Consider the following 23,834-nt stretch of genomic DNA (forward strand, 5'->3'; position numbering starts at 1 on the left):
TATACAAGCCGCAACGCACTCCATAATTCTAGCATAGACTCACTCAATGATACACCTTCCGTGGACTGTAGTAGGAGCAGAAAGAGGCCAATGAGGAGGGTTTTTAAAAATCCCAACCCTAGTCTTTGTGTCCTAGCCAGGATCCAAATCCCATCTAAGCTTTGCATCTGAGTTTAGCACGTGAGCCCAGAGTGCTTCATTGACCACTCACTGGTGGCTTCTAGTCCAACTGCAGTGGAAAGGACTAGATTGTAGGCTGTTTGGGGCAGGGACCAAAGGTGCCGATTCTGTGGGTGCTCTGGGGCTGGATCACCCACAGGGGAAAAAGGTGAGAGCTCAACACCCAATCGCAGCCCCCCATCAGCTCCTTTCCCTTCCTCTAGTGCCTCCTGCTTCCCGATGGGCCACACCGATCAGCACCTCCCCTCTCCCCCCACAGCACCTTCTGCCTGCTGGGGATCAGCTGTTTAGCCGTGTGCGGGAGGTGCTGGGAGGGAGGCGGAGGAGTGAGGGCAGGGGCAGGACCTGGGGTGGAGCGGGGGTTGAGCACCTCCTGGGAAAGGACAAAGTCGGAACCTGTCTATTTTGTTGTGGTTTTGTGTTTTGTACAGCACCTGATGCAATGGGATCCTGGTCTATGACTGGCGCTCCTAGCGCTACTGCAGTCCAAATCACAATGTCCAGTAGAGTTTCTCTAGTTTCCTCCTCATGTCTGTGTGTGTCCTCTTTCTACATATAGCTGGGCTTTTTTTCTTTCTTTCTTTTTTTTTTAATCCTCTCTACGTAGGGGATGGGGGAAGGATTCATGACTTCTTAAAGAGCAGAGGATACGCTGGGACACGGAAGACTTAAAAATGTCCATAAAAATACTAAATATACATCAGTTTGGGGAATCTCAGTAAGTTCAATATGAACAAATCCTTTGGCTTTCACGGATCTATTCACTCAAATTGTTAGGGGACGCTCTGAATTGCCTGGCACGCTGCTGGAGAGGGACAGAGAGCCTTTTCAAATGAACGCTTGGTGCGTCTTCTGAACCTGTGTGTGTAATAGGAAGGCACTGCTGCTTTTCCTTTATAAAGAAATCTCAAGGGTGACCGCAGTATGCTAGAGGAATACGTGCCCCAAGCACTGAATTGTGCTTTTGTTGAATAGAAGAGCACTGAAGAACTTGCCTGCTGGGGGGTGAAGACCTGATATACTGGTCACATAGAACATCACCTGAGCCTTTACTTACTATGTAAAAGCAGATGGAGTGAGAGTGCCTAGGACTTTGAAAGGGAACAATAAGGCTCTGAGTTAGTTCTTAACAGATTTCAGAGCTCTGCCTCCGGAAGACAGAGGAATTGTGCAACTTTGAGTCCTGTGTTGTATGCCCCCTCCCCCGTGGAATTACTTGTAGAAAAAGCAGGGCCCTTTATTCCCATAACCCTTGTGGTCCGTTTAGGAATGGGCCAAGATGCAGAGTTTAAATCCCGTGTCCCAACTTTTCCAAAGCTTCCGGGTGCTCAGATCTAGAGTTTTGAGTCTGGTCCATTTCTGGCTCAAGCCAGCTTGAAATTCTCAAAGGGACTGGGCATGTGTGCTCTGCTTCCAGGGGGAGATGTTTTTGTTTGGTCTCTCCCACGACCCCTGTTGCTTTCTGTTTCTAGCTCATCCTGTTGAAGGTTAAGCTTGGTTCTACTCTAAAAAGTGACTATGGAATAGTTTTGTATTATGCTAGTGCCTACAGATGACCTCGCCCTAGGTGACAGTATGACATATTACGTAACAAAGCTGATCCCGATGTGCCATCAGTCATACTTACCACTTTATTGAGAGAGAGGTTGGTTTTGATTCCTGGAAGCCTTGCAGAGCCAACGCCGTATGGGAGAGCCAACTGGATTCTCTTCCTTGTGCGTTATCAAAATTGTTTTCTAAGTTCTCATTGGAGAGCCAAGTTAATGTCCGAGCAAATCTTTTTAAGTCAAGAAGGTGTCCGCTAAGGGCAAAACACTGACAATGGTGGCATTGCGTAGATGTAACTCAACGCATAATTTGGCCTGCAGAACCGTTGTTACTGAAGATGATGCAGAAGAAGGGAAATTGTGATGGTAAACCTGGAATCCCCTCCCAAAATCCTTTTTACACCCTCTTCCCCCATAAAACCCTTTTCCAAAAGACAAACCAAGCCAGCGTCCATAGATGAGCTGCTTGTTGATGAGATGTGGGAAGCTGTATGGGACCTGTTGACAGGTCTCATAGACTTTAAGGTCAGAAGGGACCATTATAATGATCTAGTCTGACCTGCGCAATGCAGGCCACAGAATCTCACCCACCCACTCCTGTAACAAACCCCTAACCTATGTCTGAGCTATTGAAGTCCTCACATTGTGGTTTAAAGACCTCAAGGTGCAGAGAATCCTCCAGCAAGTGCCCCGTGCTGCAGAGTAAGGCGAAAACCCCCCAGGGCCTCTTCCAATCTTCCCTGGAGGAAAATTCCTTCCCGACTCCAAATATGGAGATCAGTTAAACCCTGAGCATGTGGACAAGACTCACCAGCCAGACACCCAGGAAAGAATTCTCTGTAGTAACTCAGATCCCACCCCATCTAACATCCCATCACAGGCCATTGGGCATATTTACCTGCTAATAATCAAGTGTCTCTAGTTTTGTGCTAGCTCTCAGAAGTGTGTCTCTCTAGAAAAGTTCTTTTCATGCTCTGTCGGCATTACTGGCCTCCTACCCTTTCCAGTTGGGGGCATCCAAATCCTCAAGTATGTGAGCATTCTGGGTAGCTGTGCAGGGGCTAGTACTGATTTGACTGGGCTATTTTGTGAAAGTGGGAGGAGTGCTGAATGCTGAACAGAGCATAGGAAGGCGGTGGGGAGTCAGTGAGCTAGAGAGGGAAGGAAAAACAGACGTAAGGAAGGTCTCGTGAACTGAACCCAAAAAATGAAGTTTGGTTCAAGGAAAGGGAGCATGGTCTGTGTACTGGGTCAGGAGATTTGAGTTCTGATCCTGACTCTACCGCTGACTCGGAATAACTCTACGCTGCAATAAAAGACCCGTGATTGGCCTGGGGTCAGCTGACTTGGGCTGCAGGCCTATGAAGTTGCAAGGCAGATGTTCGGGCTTGGGCTCAAGCCTTGCCTCTGGGACCCTTGCCCCCTCGCGGGGTCTTTGGGCTGCAGCGTGAGCCCAAACATCTACTGCTATTTGATAGACCTGCAACCCAAGCCAGCTGACCCAGGCTCCGAGACTTGGTGCCGGGTTTTTTTTATCGCCGTGTAGACGTATCTGCTCCTTGAGCAAGTCATTCCCCATCCCCTGTGCCTCAGTTTCCCTTTTGTAAAATGAGAATAATACCTATTAAAAGTGTTGTGGGGCGTAATTTATTAGTGGCTAGAAATACAAAATTATTAGAAGACTGTTTGAGCCATTTAGTTTGCCTGGAACTCTTGCCCTTCATGTGTGTCTTTAACATATCATAAACTGCAGAATAAAACTGCTTGGTTTTACTTGTTTATATCCCTTGGGAATCTTCTGCTTTGCTGGGTTTCATGCTTTCTTAGCAGGGCTGATGTGAGCCATGCGTCCCCTGTTCTATGAAACTGCTACCCACTTGAGAGGCAGAGTATGCACTGGTGTTAGGGGAGGGTGTGAAAGGTTGCAGAACAAAAGAGCTATGGGGAAGAAACTGGAGAATGGGGAAGCTTAGGAGGAGGCAGATTTGGGGAAAGAAGAAGAGAGGGGAAACCGAGTGAGGAATTCAGCTGAGGAATGGAATTGGAGGAACAATCTCTGCTTGTGGAAGGTTTATGTGCAGATATTGAGGTGTTTTTTATTATGATGCCCTGAGACTTCTGGTAATCTGGGCCCTATATCCTCTTGCTTCACCCTGTGTTTGAGAATGGACAGGCAGGAACATATCAGGACATGAATTTGATTGGAACGAACCTTGTCCAGTTAGAGTTGCCCTGGATGTTTAGTTAATTAGCTTGGCAAACGAAGGCTGCAGTTACAAATTTCTTGTCTGCATTTTTTTTGTATAAAAACAAAAAAATACCCAAACAAACAAACATGGGAAGGTTGATTTGAGCATCCATTAAGGTGACCAAATGTTCCAATTTTATAGGGACAGTCCTGATATTTGGGGCTTTGTCTTATATAGGCACCTATTTCCCTCCCCCATCCCGATTTTTTCACACTTGCTGTCTGGTCACCCTAGATCCCTGTAGCAAGATTAAACTACTTAATGCTATTTGCAGGGGCAGTCGAGGAGGGAGGAGGAAGCCTGGCCTATGCTAAAAAGTTAAGCCAGCCGCAGCTATGTCACTCAGGCATGTGTGAAAAATCCACACCTCTGAGCAGTGTTGTTAAAAACAAGGTGGATTACCTGTGCTGATGGGAGAACCCCTCCTATCCGTGTAGGTAGTGTCTATGCTGAAGTGCTTTAGCAGCGTGGTTTAGCTGTGCCACTGTGGCATTTTAGGTATAGACAAGCTGTGAGAGAGATCATGTGGGAAACCGGAAAGAGAAGACCTGACAAATCAATAACTTCCAGGTTTTAGCGTTCAGTTTTTAGTCATCAAGCGTGTGTCTTGCCCATGTGACAGAGAGAATTTTAACCCCCGCCTGTTCTGAGCCTTGTCGTCGAATTTTTGTTTTGTCCATGTTCCACTGTTTCAGTTTGCAACGCTAGAATAGTTTTTGATCCAGTAAATCTTCTAATTTGGAGGTGTTGGCGGATAACAGAAGTGGATTTTGTGTCTCATATGCAGGGCTGGGATTTCCTCCTCGGAGGGCTACAGTTTGCTTTATGATGTGTGCCCAATCACTGTTGCATTGTCTGATTTTAAAAGAATGCAACAAACTTCCTGGCATTCATAATCAGGCTCTGAAGGGGTTAAAGTCTTGTCCACTGGCTTCCCCCAGCCCCCATTATTGGTTCCTTTTTTGCTACCTAAGATGATGCTGCACGCTGCAGCTCACCCTACTGGCCATACATGACCATTGCAGCGTGGAAGAACATTTTCTAGAACAGAGAACTTTTTTTTTTAAATTGTCAAGCACTTAACAGTCTGCAAATCAGTCATGGAAGAGCTACCTCTTGCCTCATGAATATTCAGCAGGGCTGCCCTCCAGTTACAGAATTCCCAGGCATCGTAGCAATGAACATTCTGGAAAATAATAAGTCTGAAGTTAGTGTGTTTTTCCACTTTCTGGATGTTTTAAACGTAAGTGGCATTTTAGTAGTTCATTAATTTGCATGTCATTAGCAAACTGGGTACCAAAGGAACAGAATTACTCTTAAATTGAATAGGCTTCAGGCCCACCAAATCCTGTGTGAGGGATGTCTTGAATTGCATCTGACTCTAATGCAGTGGGGCGCTACTGTCCCGTTGGTAGGATGAGATACACAGATTTTAGTCCACCATTGGCTCAGCTGTGTTGCCCCAAGTAAGTTATTTAACTGCCTGTCTCATCATCTCCACTATCTGGGAAATGAGACTATTTATCAAGCTGGATGAAGCGTTTTGAGATTGAGATCAGAAGTCCTAATTATTAGAATTTAATTAAATCCTTAAATAGCTCTGTCATTGGTCGGAGAAAAGAGGAATATTTGTAAGGGACTTACAGATTAATCTACAATAGACACAGAAGCGGTTAGGGCCAGATTTGCAGGTAGATGTAACGTAACCTTCACTTTTTATGCCGCACACCTAGACGCTGTGGGGACGAGCACATCAGAAATGCCTGTGAACAGAATTGTAAAACAGCATTGTGTATCTCAGCAATAAAAAAAAAAAATCCACACCAGACCTCCGCTACACACACATTAATCAGAAGAGCTAGCCACGCAAATCCAAATGGGTATTTAGGAGCTGCCGAAGCCTCTAAGAAGTTGAGTAGGAAACGCCATACATTTTCTAGTACATCAATGTGTTCAAAAAGGTATATAATTTATAATGACAATGTCGACCGAGCCTAAGCGTCAGCGCTGCAACTGTGAAGCTATAATATATTTACATGTGAATAACGTTTACATGTGTGGGTGCATCTGTGCTGCTGGATTTCCACGTGAGGCTCCATAATTTAGGGGAGTGATTGTAATAGGGGATATGAAGCCATCGTTTTGATATTCCACACCTCTGCTTTGGGAAGTACATTACGGCTAAATTAGTCCCTGAAAATCTGGAGATATTAACACTGTCGAGCATGAAGGCAGATGGGATTTGGATCAGAGACCTTTATTTGTAGTGTGATCCGGAGGACTCGTTAGTTTTAAAGCAGGAATTTTTGTTTCCTACAAGCACTTGAATATTAACTGGAGTCAGGGATTTTTACTTCCTCTGGCGTGTGCTAGTCCATCATAAAAGCATAAACAGAATTTGGTGAGTCTTGATTTTCTGCTCTCCTAAAGCGACACTTAATGAAACTCCAGGTACATGGATAAAGACCTTCACTGAAGGGGAAACCAGCTTTAATTGGAACTCCCTTACCAATCTGCTGTAACGTGAATGTGTTTTTTCACTGTGAAACCCTCTCATGCCTTTAGAAGATAAATAGCCTGTTCCTCTTCCCACACGCGCCAAAAGGCATCAGCTTGGTTTTTCGTACCTCAAACAAGTGTAGCTTTAAAAACTTCTCTCCCCGGTTCTGCTCTGTTTTTCTATTTCTCTTCACCTGGACCCTCTCCAGCAAGATCTTGAATCCTGAAGTCCGAACAGCAACACTCAGTGCTTTTAGTCTGTCGCTCTCAAAGCAGGGCAAGTCTCGCCCACATTTTACAGATAGGGAAACTGAGGCACAGAGGTTCTTTCCCAGCGTTGCTCAGCAAGATGGACCAAAGCTGGGATGAGAGCGCATAGGTCTCCTGGGCTTCCAGTCCAGGGCCCTCTCGCTCACTAGAGCACACAGTTTGCAGTGGGGTGCTAGATGCTTAATGTAGGCATTTTATTAACACTGTGTGGGGCCCCTCCATATTCCCTACTCATTGTTTTTACTTTGCACATGTTCACTCAGTACTTTCTGTCCCCGCACTGTGCATGGTCCAGCCCCAGGGCGTGCGATCATGCATGTCTCTTTCAGGGCCTGTCCTAATACGACCAGTTAAAAACCTATCGACCTTCATTCACGCTGAGCCCGGAGGGTCTGCCAGATACTGCAGCTCGGTAAATGCCAGGCCTGGGTGAGGGCTGCCTGCTGTCCAGAGGGGACCCGACATAATTGACAGCAACCCAAATTGACACACGCTTCTGTCCGGGGCCTCCACAATCAGAGCTTGCCAGCACCGTTTGCTCTCCCGCCGGTGATGCTACAAGTTGCCGGAGACAGGATTTTTCCCCACCGCGGTCTGCTTAGAATCAATATGCACAAAGAACCATCTCTATTAATCCCCCATCACACCTTTGGGCCTCTCTTTGTGTTGCTGCAGAAGACACAGCCGCTGTGTAAAATGTAAGCCAGCTAATCACTGGTGCAATTTGTTCCTTTTCTCTCCCCTCCCCACCCCGCCCCCAATAAGAATCGGAGGCAAGGTACAGTATTTAGTATACTCAGCGCAGCCAAATGCTGCGCCACGGGACCTGCTGCGGGAAACAGCAGCCTGCAGGGTCCCTATTGTTCTTTCCCTCCGAGTCCGACTTACTTTTGCTCATGCTCCAAAGAGTGATAAGTGGAGGAATTTTACTGAGGGTTTGGGTAGAAAGATAGAGCCGCTCTGTGTCAGGTGCATGGTAATTATTTGCTGGGATTTCTGTGCTATTTGGTTTTTATTCCCTGCTTCTTCATTAAAGGCTAATGAGTTTCTTCTTCATTCAGGAACAATAGCTTGGCCCCTGACAAGTTGTTTGGTTGTTTTCCCACCCCCCGCCCCGCTTGGACTCAGCTAGCTGTTGCTGCTCCATAAACTCGAAAGAGAAGTGAATTAAAGTACAAGAACTTTAGTCTCCTAATGCAAATCCAAACAGAAAGAGGAAGTGCTTAAATCCTGCCTCCCCCCACCAAAGGCAGTGATGTATGTTTTGTCCTTTTGAATCTCAGCACAAGATGTGAAACTATTCTCAAAAACAAACTAGGAGACATTAAAATGAAAGGCAAGCGAGGCTTTCCATCATTGTTGGCTGACATTACAGTAACAGCGATCAGGTATGCACTGTCCAGCTGTATCTCTGTTTAAGCCCATACATATTTGTAATTGTGCGGTTCGGCCCCGTTTGCCCATGCAGTGTATATTCCTGTTTGTGAACGTAACAAGGAATGAGGTGTTTCTAGCAACACCACCTCTATATGATATCTCAGGATACAACACATGTCTGTTAAACATTATGCAAAAAAAAGTCTTCCTGTGACAGCCCTAGAGCCTGATCTTGCAGCCCTTGCTCACGATGCAGTCCTTTCTTGTGCCAGTAGACCTCATCATTTGCACGGGACTATCCCTGTGAGTAAGCATCCGGATGAAGCCCTTGTTTTTCGCAAATGGCTTACTGCACCGATGCAGTGATGCATGGTACGCTCATTTCCAAGAAGCCTAGCTCACGCGGCTACGCTGCCTCTCGGTATTTGCAAACCATAAACAGTTTGCTCGTTATCACAATGATGCTGCACCTGTATCTCATTATAAGAGAGCACCTGTTACCTTGGTAATTGTTTCAAAAGCCTTTTAAAAAAAAATAGAGTATTTTGGCTTGGCTGAAAGGAACCATTCTTTTAACAGATCCGTGGGCTTAACCGTAGTGGCATATTCACCGTATCTCTGCAGTGACGTGAGTCACCGGCTTTGTTCCACTGCAGCGCAGTGTTTAGGAAGATTTCTCGTTAGAATAAACTCTCTCAGCGGTTGTGCTGTGCCTAGAACGAAGTGATGTTGCTGCTCGGTAGCGATCTTTAACCCGTTTTCTTTTAACACTTGAGTATTGATAGTGCCTTCTTATCCCAAGGTTCCGAAGCACTGTACTAAAATGGGTAAGCATGGGGCAGCTCAATGCTAAAGTGACTTGGCCAAGGCCACTCAATGAACCGGTGGCAGGTTACAAATGGAATGAGATCTCCTGCCTGTAGCCGATAGACCACACCACCTCTGTGTAGTGTCTGGCCAGTATATGGGAAAGTTAAAACAGTCCACCAGTTTGTGTTCTGAGACCTGCTACCTCTGTCATGCTGTTTCTCCCTGGTAGAGTAGTAGTCTCTCAAAACCAATAAACACTGCAAATGCTAAACGCAGGACAGCATCCTTGTGCATTTGTGGGTTGTATTTTTTTTTTGGTCCCTGTGTTGAATTCGCTTGCCACTGTTTGAGCATTGAAAACACACGGATGTAGGACTGACAGAAGGTATGTCAGGAAGTAGGACTGGCCAAAGATGTAGCAACTGTATATTACTTTATAGTTCTTAATAGCAAATAGAAAAAGAGTTGAGTTTGCCTAGATTTTTAAGGCCAGAAAGGATCCCTGTGATTGTCTAGTCTGACCTCCTGTATAATGCAGGCCATAGAGCTGCTCTGAATTAAATCCCAGTTTGAACTAGATCATCTCTCTTAGAAAAACATCCCATCTTGATTGAAACGTTGCCAGCGATCAAGACTGCACCGCAACCCTGGGTAAAATGTTCCAGTGGTTAATTTACTGGGCTGTTAAAAATGTACAGTTTTTTTCTGGTCTGAATCTGTCTAGCTTCAGCCTCCAGCCACTGCATCTCCTTATGCCTTTGTTTGCTTGGTTTGAAAAGCCCATTATCAAATATTTGTGGATACTTATGGACTGTGATCAAGTCACCCCTTAACATTCTCTGTGTTAAGCTAAATCAATTGAGTTCCTCAAGGCTAACACTGTGTAAGGCATGTTTTCTAATCATTCTTGGGCTCTTGGCTGAATCTCTAGTGGCTAGAGCAAAGGTCTGGGTGCCAGGAAGTCCTGAGTTCTAATCTCAGCTGTGATGCTGATGCCTTCTGATGTGGGGTCAGAGTTTCAAGAGTGCAGTTTTTCAGGTGCCAGGTACCCAGGTGTTCCAAAGTGTTCAACACCCAGCAGCTCCCAGCGCGACACTCCTGAGTCAAATTTTCAAAAGAGCACAGAACCCAATAGGCTACATTGTCTCTTGAGGGGAGGAGGAGGGGAATTGGCCCCTTATTTTGGTGTTTGAAAGAGACCCAGTCACCCTTGAAAATCTCATCCTGAATGTGGATGCTGAGTCATTTGGAAAATTCTGACCTTAATTGCTCTGTGCCTCAGTTTCCCCATCTATGAAAATGTGGGATGAGACCTGTAGGTGTTTGAGTATTATTGGAATACAAACTGCCATATAAAAGCGGAGTGTGATTTTATTTTTTTTCTTCAGCTGCTGATTTGTGCATGTGTGCACACCTCTCCTTCCCAAACCCCTCCATGCGGTTTCACTGCTTTGGTGTAAAATCACCGGGCACGAATCTCTCCATAGTTTGCTGAGATAAATGTACACGGTCTTGTTTTTAGCAATTTAGTGTTTGAGCTTATATTAAAATCAGTTGAAAACCCCCTTCTCATTGTTTGTTTGGCGTGCGTTGAATGACTTGTGCAGCTGTCTTTTTGTCCTGTGTGTTTACACACACTGTGTGTGTGTGTTTGTGTTTGTGTTTGTGTTTCTGGGACTCTTCAGCTTTCTCTCTGCGGTTATCAGCATCTTCCTTCTACAAAGAGGCCTATTATAGCACCATCTATCTTACAATTTTATACTGCCGCCCGTCACCATGGTATCTGACAGTCTTCCATGTAAAATCATCAGCAATAACAAAGCCCCTAATGGACAGTCCACTCTGACAGAACCTAATATCCAAGCATTCTATTACACCCACACACAAATATTTTGCTTCAGTTTATTTGCATATGGTATTCTGTCAGTATGGGTAGTAGGGCTATAGCGTGTTAAGTTTTTCTAGCACCTCACCTTTGAGATTCAGAGTCTTCTATATAAGCATTAAAGGTCTAAACATCGCTGTGAGGTAGGTGCTATAATCCCCATCTGTAAAATGGGAAAATTGAAGCCCTGAAGGGGAAAATTTACTTTACCAAATGTGGTGCAATGAGGCCATAGCAGAGCTGGGGCTAGAACTCGGGTATTTTGACACCCAGTCTTTAGCTACAAGATAGACCTTCCTGTACCGGGGCCATATACTTTTGGGGGCATACTCTGCCCTTGGGGTGCATGCACCCACACACAGTCCCCATAAATGTCAGCATGCATCAAACCGAGGATATACCTCTTTGTTCCCACGGTCTAGTCTGGCGTCTTCTGAAGTCTTTTGGAATTTGGCAGTGGCTGGAAGATAGTTGGAAGCAGCAGGGAATAATTTCCAGCATAGGCCGTAGGAGTTGGGGTAGGGCTAGGGGAATGTGTATTGGTTTCCACTAAAATCAGTTCACTTCTTCACCTCCTCTCTTCCCTTTCCAGGAGGGGATCAGGCTGATGCTTACTTCGGACAGGACAGCTTTGATGACAACCAGAGCTGGAATTTCGTCCCTTCCACTGTGTCAGATGCGTCTCTTGCATCGGATTACCAGGATGATGGTAAGAGCAGCTTAACTTCCCACAATCCTTTGTGGTGTAGTGTTTGGAGGGATAGCCTGAATCTGGTCTATTTTTCCACCCTCTTCCCTCTCTAAGTTTATATGCTGCCATTGTTGATGGGTATCGTCTCTCTGTTGAGGACTAGCTGCTTTATCAACCAGTGTAAGTTCTACTAAATAAATTTTGGTACCTTTCAAAAATGAAAGGGACAAATCAACACACCAGTTGCATGACTGAAAAACAAACTGTTTCTGTTGTGCTCCAGATTTCAAGTGGTGTAGCAGAGCAGAACTTGACCCAGTGGCCTATGGATTTCAAAAGCGGGAGTGATTTGGGGGAGCCTCTTTTTTTTTTTTGTTGGTTGGTTGCCCAATGTGAGACATCTTAAAGGGCCCCGAGCTTCCGAAAGTGCTGAGCACCTGCCTTCTGAAAATCAGGCCCCCTTGTATGTCTCAGTTTGGGCATCTGCACTCGCTAGTCATGTTTGAAAATCTCGAGCCCCCTCTTCAGGGAAATGCAGAGAAGCTTCAGACTAATCTTTTGGGGATGAGATGTAATGCAGAGGCTGGGCACACATTCATTTGAGACCATACAGAAGCCGTAGTAGAGCATTACTCTTTCCACAGGAGCATCCCCTGTATAAAAGTTTCAGTAACACTTGTCTCTGCTTGTGAGTGGGCGGCTTAGCCGTGAGAAACACGAGACGTGCCACTGAAATCAAAGCTCTGTGCGCTGGTGTAACAGCACTGAAGGCTGATTGATATTTTTATTTTTTTGGTCCCTTGATGCTCCAAATCGGCTTCTTTCCAGATCTCTCATTTTCTCCTCTTCCTTAAACTCCCTAATATTTTTCTCACCCTTTTCAGTTTCTCCTTCCTGCTTAATTTTCCAGGGCTTCATTTGCATCCGCCCACACACCTCCTGATCTTTCATTCCCTGCTCCTCTACCTTCCTGCACATCATAAGATAATCGATCCTCTTTTATTTGGGATGAGCTCATAAGCATGGATAGCATCTGTGGTATATGGCATTAGCCTCGTTCTACAATGTGGGATGCTCTGTGTATCTGCAACTTCCGCTGGTGTGGGTCATAAAATGAATGGGTTCATTACATTTACTGGAGGCTGGGTTGGTTCAGTAGCTCACAAATTGTAAAGGGTCACCATCATGAGTAAAAGACATGGAGTTTAGGTTCTGTTCATATCGTGTGTGTGTTAAGAAACTCTCTACCTTTAGATAGAAAACACACCTTTTATACAGCGTGGATGAAGGGGAATGCGACGTGGATAATAGATACCAGACTAAATGGACATCGAAGGGTGTGAAGACCTGGGCATAGGCTCATGATGACGAGTGATGCATGTTTATTAAGCGTTCACAAGCCGGGGGAGGAGAGGGTTGCTTTGCTAACTTTGAGTGGTGCTTTTGGGCAGCCATAAAGGGCATGATTTGAAATAACTCTCCCGAGATATGTAAACATTTGCCACCTCTGGAACTTCCAGACACTTGAACATTTCAGACTTCGTGCTGGGATGCTCACGTGGAGAATGGCAAGAGGAGGATTTTTTTTTTTTTTGGATGCTGGCATTGAGACCAAACTAACCGCTGCTACATTAGAACGAGTTACCCATTCTTGGACTTCCTGCATAGCATGGGCAGCAAGAGCAGCAGCAGTTTTATATTTTTGGATAAGAAGTTGAGCGTGTTTTTTTTAGTTTCACCCTCTGACATGAATGATTGGATGTAGACCCTTGCCTGTGAATTGTTGGTGAACTTAGCAAATAGGTGAGTGGACCCCCACGGCACTTGATCCATGGCCTGATCTGAGAGGGGCCAGGAAGGACTCTGCTGCAATTGAAACTTCCAAACGCACAAATGGATGACTCACCCACCTGTCTGGGCAGCTGTATTTCTTGAGGAGTTGCCACAATGTGCCTTTGTTAATACTGTCAAAGGCCCTTGCTTTAGATCAGTAACTTTGCATAGAGGTTGGCATTGTCCCACATGCCTTTTCCTGGATGTGGAGGAGAGTAAAGACGATGTTAGTGGTCCTACATCCTGTTTTGAAATTACACTGACTCCTGGGGACAGACTTGATCTACCTAGTTGGAGCCAGTCAAGAGGGACTCGTGCCAGGCCTTTACCAGGAACAGATGCAAAGGAGATCCCTTGGTAACCTCTTTTAATAGAGAGAGAGAGAGTTACAATTATTCAGCTTCCCGGGGGGGTAACAGGGCTGCATAAAGACTATGGCTAAGTGTTACACCGCCCTAATGAAGATGTTTAGAGCTGGCATCTTCAAGGCCAGGCGAAGAGTCTCTGTGGATCTCTAAAGGGGATGGTATTGCAACACCTCGGATTGCTTCTGTATGGAGAGCGCAGGGCTGCGGATTGTTGGCTGGATTTGGGAAGCAACATAATCTGCTGCTTAGGGTGTTGGACTATGACCTGGGACGCTGGGTTCTAGTCCCACTTTGGACGCTGATTTGCTGCGTGACTATGGGCAAGTGGCTTCAGGTGAAATCTTCCAAAGTCCCATTGGCTTTGAGTGATACTCAAGAGCCGAAGTCACGATTAAAAATGGGTTTTAGGCACTTTTGAAAAATGTGGCCCTTTACCTTTCCATGCCTCTGTTTCCCCTCTTACACTGGGTCTGTCTTGGCTATTTAGGCCATAAATTCTTCAGGGCAGTAACTCTAGTCGCTGTGCAAATACAGCGAATGTGATGGGGGCCCTGATCTCAATTGAGGCCACTAGAGTCACGTCTACACTGCCTGCAGCGGCTCACCTCCCCATCCAGATTGAGTAACTGTGTAGACAGCTCTTCGAAGTTGCAGCAAGGGCTCTGAAGCCTAGAGGGGAGTGGGCTTCAGAGACCGAGCTCCAGCCTGATCAACAGCCAGCCCCACTAGCCCAAGCCTCTTGACCTGGGCAGAAAGGTTCGCTGCCATGGGTCCTAGATGCAACTGTAATGCAAAATCACTATAGACCACTTCTCGTGAAACACCGAGGGTGGGTGGTTCATACCTGGGAATAGCTCACCCAACAAACGGGGTATGTCTACACTGCGAGTCACAGTGTGATTTGTACCACAGGTAGGCATACCCCTGCTGGCTGTAATCTGGCTCACGTGGGCAACAAGGGTAGTGTAGACAAGGCAGCATGGACTTTGGCTTGGGATACCAACCAAAGTACACTCCTGCAGGGGAGCTTGGTTACGTCCTTTGGTTGCTGGCCTGTGCCACCACGTCTGCATTACTATTGGTGCCCATGCTAGCTAGATTAAAGCTAGTATGGGCACATCTACCAGGATTGGTCATGCCTTCACCTGTCGTGTAGACATACCCCTGGAGGCTCTGGACTTGGCTAATTCCAGGACCACCACCTTCTCTCTGGCACTGTCACCGTTCCATGACCTAGTAGCCACCACGTACCTTCTAGCCTCCTCTTGCAACAATCAGAGAATGCATTCCCAGGGGCACAAACCCCGCATAGATGACAAAAGACCACCTCATCCCTTCTTGCATTTCCAGACTTGCTCACTGGAAGCTATCAAGGCAGGAGGTTCTTCCTGCTTAGTGATGGTGTTGGCGTCCCTCTGCTTCCCAGTCTAAAATGTGGAGAAGGGGGTGGGAAGTGTGCCTCTGGCTGTTGGCTCTTGAGCTGTCTAGTCCCACTTGTACCAAACTTTCCAATGAGCTGTGGAACCTTTAAACGTCTCTATTCTCCAGAACATGGAGCGTGATCGGAGAAGCAATTCTGCAAGTTGAGGATGACTTTATGCAATGAGCCACGACAGTGTTGTATAGGATCATCCCTAATGAGTGATTAAGAAGCTAATGTTTGCACAGCGCTTGGAGGCTGTGAAGCACTATATAAGTGCTAAGTACTATTATAATGATAAGTATTTCTGAGGAGGCACTTTCCATGTAATGTATTCTACTCCTACCACTTCACGTTTTTTTTATTTTACATGTTTTCTTTTCAGACTGATCGTTCACTTCATTTGCCAGAATCCAGCAATTTAATTTTAAGTTCAGTGTAAATTAAATAGATGCCAGAACTTTGAGGTGTGCATTTATGTCTCATTAATATTTAGTATTTGTCTTGCTTTTCATCCTTCCATCTCCCAGGGCTTTAAAATGGTGGGGGAAGCAGGAGTATCCTTGTTTTACAGGTAGGGAAACTGAGGCCAGGGAGGGAAGTGAGTCAAAGTCAAACAGCGAATCAGTGATGGAACTGGGGAAATAGCTTTCAGCTTGACTCCTAGTGCCGTACCTTTATCCGCTGGACTACTGTGCCTCTCATATCATGTCTGGTCTTGGTTTTTACATTATGCTGAATATAAATGTCTTTATAGGATGTATATTTGTGTGTGTGTAATGGCAAAACATCCTATACATAAATTCTACATGTTGGGCATCTTCTCTGCTGATATAAGTGATCACAGCTCTCTTGAATTTAACTGAGTTACACTCGTTTACACTGGCAGAGAAATTTGGCCCAACGTGTTTACAAATTGTTTCTCTTTCTTCTAAATTATTTCCTTGTTTAAATACACAACGGATTGTTTTTAGTGTTTTTTTTTGAAACACAACAAAAACCCAGCTCTATTTTTTTACTTCTGAAAAAGCTTCCTCTGCCTTTTTTTTTTAACCTGCAACTTTAAAAATAGCTTTTATTTTGACAAATGACGTTTGTCAGCTGACTTTTTTATTCTTTAGTACGTCGTAGCTGCTCTTGGGATTTTGAGGAATAAAATGCAAATTGACAACAGCTCAGAGTTTGAAAAAAAAGAGCATGAGAAGTATTGTGGAGATCCCCGCTACACCCAACAGGATTCTGCTTTTACTAATGAAACACTGGTCCTGCAAATGAACTCCATCTTATTTATTTATTTATTTATTTTTAATTACAGTTGTGTCCAGTTGAGATTAAGGTGCTATACATTCACATACCAAGAAACCGTGCCTACCCCAAAGGGCTTACCATGTAAATAGACAAGACAAAGGATGAGAGGGAAAACCGCAGCACAGGGATGGGAAGAGACTTAGCCAAGGCCACACAGCAGGTCGGCGGCAAAGCTGATCAATAGAATCCAGGTCTCCTGATTCCCAAGCTGATGCACTATCCGCTAGACCACACTGCTTTGTGTGGGTGGCCCCTTGGTCCTGCCTGGAGCCCATTGACTTCAGTGGGGTTCTGCATGGGCGCAGAGCTCATTGCAGGGAATAGTCTCATTCACGCCATTGTATCTAGTCAAGAGTTTTAATTCTTTTTTTTTTTTTTTTTTTGTCTTGTAACTAGTTTCCTCTGTTTACAAACCAGTTTTCTCTGGTGGCACTTTTGCCAGCCCTTTACCTACTGCAGGGAATTCTCCCTCTGATTTCCATTACCTTGTGAGATATAAAATTGAAAGGAGGTCTGGGGTGGAGGGGGGGAAATAAGCAGCAATTTCTGCTTGTGAGTCATCCTCCTCCGAAAGGAGACCCTGGAGAGCGCTCCTTGGAATCCAGCGCAAAATCGTCCATTCTCTTTTAGAAGTTCATTGACTCTTTTTGTTCAGTCACTGTAGGCCGTGATTTCCAGCCCCTGAATAATTCCTTTCATTCGCATTATTTCCTCTTTGAGGATATTTTGAGACCCTGTGTGCTTGTTCTTGGTGTGTTTGCTGTTCTAATTTATATACGTTTAGCTTCCTTAGCCATTTCTTGTGTGTCTCCTTTTCCGATCCTTACATCTGTTCTGTTTCCATATTTTCTAATTTTTTTTAATGTTTTCTAAACTGTGGAACCTCTCTATGGAAGTGGGTTGACTTGTTTAAAAAATCCAGCATGTAAGCAGATTTTAAGAGGCACACGGACATGTGTGTCTGGTATTTGGATAGGCATGCATCTTTGTTTTGACGCGTGTGGGCGTACATATGTGTAGTAATCGCTTAATGCTTTGCCTTGTAGTTGACTATGAAGCAGTGGTTAACTGGAGGTGTGGGGGGGTTTGTGGATCACAAAAGAGATGAGAGTTCTGCAGCCCCCTCTTGTGGTGAAAGAAAATAACTGTGTGTGCGCGTGTTTTGTGGTCGCTATTAAACTCAAAATTCCAGAAATCGGTCTGAGCTGTGGATGCAAATAATGGGCTATGGAATAAACCTGGGTTGCTTATTGCAGTGTCATCTTATTGAAAGGCATCCCCTCATCAACCCACCCCAAACTTCAATCTGAGTTACTGTGGATTGTTTGGGTATTTTTGTTTGTCTTTCTATTTCAGGGGGGAGGGAGTTGTGATGTAAAGGAAAAACAGTGCTTAGGCAGATGAGCCACAGTACATCTCTGGTGTCACTCTTTTTGAGTTCAGCAGGCTTATACCAGCAATGAATTTGGCTCAATATTGTGGTATAGATAAATAACAGAGGACCACAAAGCGAGCTTTGCAAATCAGTGTCTTTTGTAGTGTCTCTTCCTGTTCTAATGAATGTGATGAGCAGACAAATTATATTTCCACACCAAAAATGTTAATTGTTGTCCTTTTTGGTTTTTTAGGTGATAGTTATTTGACCAGACTCTCACCTCAGTTGAACTAGTGTAAATCTTGGAGCGGGTCCATTGATTTTAGTAGGGTTATTCCACTGGCGTTCCGGAGTTTAGAACCCGGCCTGCAGTTTGCAACAGCTGGGGATTGTTACTAGTTCTCTAGATGTGGATTTTTAAGAGGACTTAAGGGAGTTAGGCAAGCAGCTCCGATTGAATTTCAGGTGTATACCTGAAGAGAGAACCTGAGATTTTTTTGGAAAAGAGGAGTCTGTTTCTCCCCCTCTCCCCAGATGTGCTGAGCATCTGCAGCCCCAGTGGACTTCATCTAAGGGTGAGGGTTCTCAGCACCACCACAGATCAAGTCCACAGGTGTGTGTAAAAACTTTGTGCTTGAATACTCCAAAGCTTTACATCTTTCTTGTGGGCTGATGGCAGAAACAATTATCCATCAGTCCTCCAAAGGTCTGGAAAGCCTCTTTCTTGTTTTGAAAGGGTTATTATAAACTTGCTGTTGATGTACTTTTGAAACAGAGTGTGAAAGGTTCTGGAAATGTGATTTCTTGTCAAGTGCAATTGACACAGAAAGTTCCACTTGGTCAGTTTCCTTTTGATGTTGAGCCTTGTGTATGCAAGGCCAGGAAATGAGCAGGTTAAAATGCAGATCTATCATTTCCATAACATCGGACCTGATCCTGCGGTCCTTGCTCCAGCAGATCCACACCGGCGTTTCAGTGTGAGTTTTGCCAAAGTAGGGCTCACAGGATCAGGCCCATTATTAGGGCAACAAAGTGCTTGCAGAAATAAACAGATGTTTTCCAGAGCTGTTTGGCAGTTCGTAAGGAGTTCATGTACCGTTAAAGCTACAGAACTTATATTCTCCCTTTTTATCACCACCTTAGTGGGAATGCTCCATAACATGAGAACTGTTGAACTTAATGCTGTTAAATGTCTCTGACGTTGTACAAATAGGTTCCTAGGTCACTCACCTCCCTGGTCAAAAGGTTCAGCCATATTTTACATGGAGTGACTTAGCTCACCTTTCTATTGAGAATTAATTCGTTTGGTCGAATCCCAGAGAGGCTGCCAGAAATGGATGAAACAATGTTGCAACGTAGGCAGATGCTCCTAGAGAACAAGGAACCGTGAGGCTAAAACGGCCAAGTTTTCAACTTTAAAACTTGTCTGTTTTAAAAGTCATCTGTAAGTAGGGTAGGGCTGCGTTTTTCAAAATAAACCCCCTCAGCTTTGTATTTGAGATCTGACAGGTGTAATAAATCACAGGCACAAGTGATAGTTACTTAGCCATCGAAATTCTGCCTCACTGAGGGGTGCGGTTTGCACCAGCAGGTCAGATGGCTGTGTAAATCCTGTCGTTTGTGACGGCAGTAGATTTCACCCTCAGAACGGTGGGCTTAGTTGGAGTACATTAGAGGCTAGTTTGAGGTTTCTCTTTGCAACTTGGCCCTGAATATCTAAAGAGAGAGAGTTGTGTTTACTTTTTAAAAAAAAAACCCGCAAGTACTATAGTTATGGAAGGTGTAAGAACCATAACCTAGTACCTAGAGACAGCATTCTGTTGCTGTTTTCCTCAATCCAGGTTGAAAGTTGGGCTTTCATTGTAAAGTGTTTGAAACATGTCAAGCTAGCACTGATTTTAAATAAACTCTGAAGGTCTGATGCTCCTTTACATTAAGACCCCTCTGTACCACTTTGACAGTGTAAATAGGCTTCCCTAAGACACTGTCCAAAGGACTTTATGATTCTTCGTCACACTAAGAGCTGGACCCAACTCCCACATCAAAATGCCACCGATCTTTTGGAGTTTGTTTCTAGTGTTGCCAACCTCCAGGTATTCAAAGAGGATGAGATTGGCTTAAAAATCATGATTTTTAAGCCAAAATAAGAAGTTTTGAGTTCTCTTTATTTCCCTTATAGGATTCACGAGCATGAAAGCCAGAAACTTTGTAAAATTTAAAAGGAAGCTGAGTGTCTCATGTAATTGCATGTCTCCGGGAGCTGGGATTTTAAGAATAATGTCAAATATAATGAAACTCTCAGTAAAATTGTGACAGTTGGCAACATGGCTGATTCCTGATCTGAATTTTGCTGCCCTGGCATCCCGGGCTTCGGAAAGAAACTCCCTCAAATCTTCAGGGTGTCGGTGTTTAGAAACTACTCTGTGAACTAAAACTAACAAGTCTATGGATTTAGCTGTCCCGTTGGGACAATTTTCTTCAAGGTTCAGTTTTGTTTGCGGTTCCCTAGACACCTGCTGAAGCAAATATGAGCTGGAGTCTTTGGAATAATTGTGGAGCTTGATTTGTCATGTACAAGTTGTTAGGCAAATGTTGTTTTCCTTGTAGTAGCTTAAACAGTGAGTTTACATAGGAGCAGTTCTTGGACCAGCACTTTTTTTTCTTTTTAAATGTATTATCATGGTAAGACCAGGTGAATGGATTTATGTACCTAGGCTAAATGTCCATGATTTCTTTGCAAGGCTGCTTTCACCGAAGTCTTGTTTTGTTTAAAATAGAGAGAGAAACTGAAAGGTCAGCACTGTTTAAAATTAGTTGAAAAATAGGGAAATGCACTGATTCCTCAAATTTTTAGAGCGAGCATGAGTCTGTGCATGTTCCTTTAAGAAGCTGCTGCATCATGGAGCTTATTCTCCTGTGATGTGGCAGCTGTCAAAGCAAAAGATTGAGCTTTCTCTTGTGGCAAATTGCATGTTTGCCATGTCAAACACACGTGAATTATCAGTGCGCAAGTTACTATTGCCTGGGGGGGCTGGGATAACTTACACACCCTCTTTCTAAAGGTCTTTTTATTCATGAATATGTAAATATAAGGGATAAATGCTTTGTGTCTCTGAATGCTGCCCAGTAGAAGGGAAAATATAAGTTAACAAAATGGTTGGAATTTGCATCTCGCCTGCTTTTGAATAATAAATGGTTAAAGCTTCCTATATTAAAGGACTTCATGGTGTTTCCAGTAAATTCCAGTTTTTAAAAAATTGGAACGTAACACAGCTGGAACCTCAAGGTCAAGGTTGGAGGAGTCTCTCTGTCTTTTGGCTATACAGTGGATGTAAACTTCCAGGGCTATCATCCCAAGACTTCTCACTAGCACTGTGGCCTGGATTCAGGAAAGCACATGCTTAACGCGAAGCCAGTGGGCAGTTGAAAGCACTTGGCATCTGTAGCGATCAGGCTCGGGTTGTTACTTTTCACAAGGTTATTGAAAATCCAGGAAAGATTTAACTAGCACCCCCCACTCCGCTTCCAAGCATAAAAAGATTTATCTTGCTTTCAGCCTGTGCATACAGAATTCATTAATGGGACCAAAGGGCAAAGGATGCCCTGTGATATTTACTAGAAATTTGCAAATACAGGCTGTAGAGACAGATTTGGTTTTTGTTTATTTCTTAATTACTTGTATGCGAAAAAGCCCTAGGATTTTAAAATTTAGATAAATGCATAAGCACAATAAGAATTTTTAAGTGTATTTGTGTGTGTGTATGTATGTATGCTTTCAGCCTGTGTATGCAGAACTCATATGTAGAACAGATATATCTGTATCTGGTTTTTGTCTGAAACCAACATGCAAGTCCAGTTTTTACATTGGTGGAGCATGTCTACAGTAGGAGTTTGAAGTGGCAAAAGAAAAAAAAAATCCAGTGTGGACAAGCCCTTAGTTGGTATGAAGGACTCCTGTGAAGAGATCTGGAATGATGCTTAAGGGGAAAATAGCCTGATCCAGCAAACAGAGCTTAAAGTTGGGGGTGGGGGGCAGCTGTGACACAGATCATAAAGGGTTGCAGGACCATCAAAATAAATAAAACTAGTGCATCAGCAACACAGCTCAATCTTTCTTACTAAAGCTTCTGCTTCCAGACTGATACCCCTCTCTCCCCCACACACACACCTTTTTTTCGAATCACTTTAAGCATTGCCTGTAAGCACTGAAGCACGTGCATAACTCTACTCACGTGAGCAGGCTTGTATGAGTGAAGTTCAGCACATGTGGTATCTGTTTGCAGGATCAGGTGCTAACCATTTAACAAGCGCTGAACGTCTAGATTTACTATTAGATTAAATGATCTAGGCACCGATAAAAGCCCCTGTTCAGCAAAGCACTTCAACACATGCTTAAATCCCATTTGAGTCCATGGGACTTCAGCATGTGCTTTGTGGAATTAGGACAATGGAGAATATATGTACAATGGTCATTACTCTTATTGCACTTGAATGGTGTTCTCTGCACTGGGCAATGCTCGGAAATAAACCCAGGCGCTGCCCTGATGAGCTTACAGTCTGAAGACCCTTGGAACGCTGGGGGCAGGTTGCCAGATGTGCTACAGCTACATCCATGGGGGGGCACCGCTGTAGCGTGTCTGGGGAAGATGCTCTATGCTGACCGGAGAGCGCTCTTCCGTTGGCATAGCGCTGGTGCAGACAGAGCTTAGGTTGTAATTTTGTCTCTCTCAGGGTGTTTCTCCCCCCCCCCCCCAATCACTGAGCCACAGGCACCAGCTTCCCATGAGAGTGATCAACCCCCGCTCAGCCCTGGGCCCGGCCCCCACTCACCCCTTCTCCTACACCCGCCCTACCTCTTCCCACCCAGTTCCACCCCATTCCTCCGTCTCCTTCCCAACCCCACAGCACCTCCTGCACACTGCAGAACAGCTGATGGCGGGAGGCGCTGGGAGGGAGGGGGAGAAATTGATTAGTGGGGCTGCTGGCGGGCAGGAGGCACTGGGGGGAAGGGAGGGGAGCTGGCTGCCGGTGGGTGCTCCGTGCCCTGAGCGACGTAAGTTAGATGGACTTAAGCAGTAGTGCAGACTTGTCCTGGGAATTGGGGTAGTTTTTAACAGATCTAATTAATTTTAAAGTCAGATGGTTTGAAGGGCTGATGTCAGCGGCAGGGAGACGAGGGTGAGAGGAATTGTACCTGTGTTTTTTTTTTTTCCTTCTATTTCTCTCAATTCGAGTCTCTCCACTTAAACACAAGGAACCAAAGGACAACTCGATCCAGCAAGCTTCCTTCTGTAGCTATTGTACCTGCCGGGGGGTTGCTTAAGCAAATATGATCTGCTGAATGTTTTGTCACTCACTTTGCACGTCTTCAAGTCGCTTTGTTAGAGGCTTACGGTGATGAACGTGTTTTCAAAATAGTCCAACTTCAACTGTTCAGCCCCATGAGGGCCATGGTGGTTGGAAGCGAGCTGAGCCTCGAATTGATCTTGGTTTGCTCTTGAAGGGTAGCTGTACATACGCAGACACTCACGTTGGGGGGGGGGAACACAACCAGAGACTTTCAAAAAGCCACCGGGACCTTATGCTCTCATCTGTGTTTGCAAGAGGAGTAGCTAAAACAATCAGTATCATCCTTCACCTAGATAATGCTTTCGCTCCGGCTAATAGCTCCTTGTTCATCAAGGAAACGAATGTGTAGCGAGGTGACACGCTCTTCACCCGCTGCTCTTTGTTCTAGGGCCCCTCAGACTGATTGTATCAGCGCCGGCACTGACAAATATTCCCCCAAACTTTAACACTACGTTAAATTGAGTTATGGGGTTTTAAGGTTCGACTCCTCCGGCTGAAGGTTGATTGTCTCAGAGAGATAAAGGAATCGCTACTCAACAAGAACAGAATCTTTGCCAGTGGGATGATTTCTGCGACTGAGCTCAGGGCTCTCTTGTTACGGTTAGAGCCTTTTCTGTTCGTGGAGGGAGAGGTGAGCGGGAGCAGCTTTGAAATTGGTGAATCGCTGCTCTTC

At 44.9% G+C, this 23,834-nt stretch overlaps 1 protein-coding gene across 1 annotated transcript in view; it reads left to right on the top strand.

Annotated features, from left to right (window-relative positions):
- The window catches only part of SKAP1 (src kinase associated phosphoprotein 1), a 233,702-nt gene that overhangs the window by 32,106 nt on the left and 177,762 nt on the right, over positions 1–23,834 (top strand). Inside the window, exon 4 of the mRNA XM_050934839.1 lies at positions 11,410–11,526. Within this exon, the coding sequence (XP_050790796.1) occupies positions 11,410–11,526 (117 nt within the window). The remainder of the gene's footprint in view (positions 1–11,409; positions 11,527–23,834) is intronic.

Source organism: Gopherus flavomarginatus, chromosome 25 (genome assembly GCF_025201925.1).
Source record: "Gopherus flavomarginatus isolate rGopFla2 chromosome 25, rGopFla2.mat.asm, whole genome shotgun sequence".
NCBI lineage: Eukaryota > Metazoa > Chordata > Testudines > Testudinidae > Gopherus > Gopherus flavomarginatus.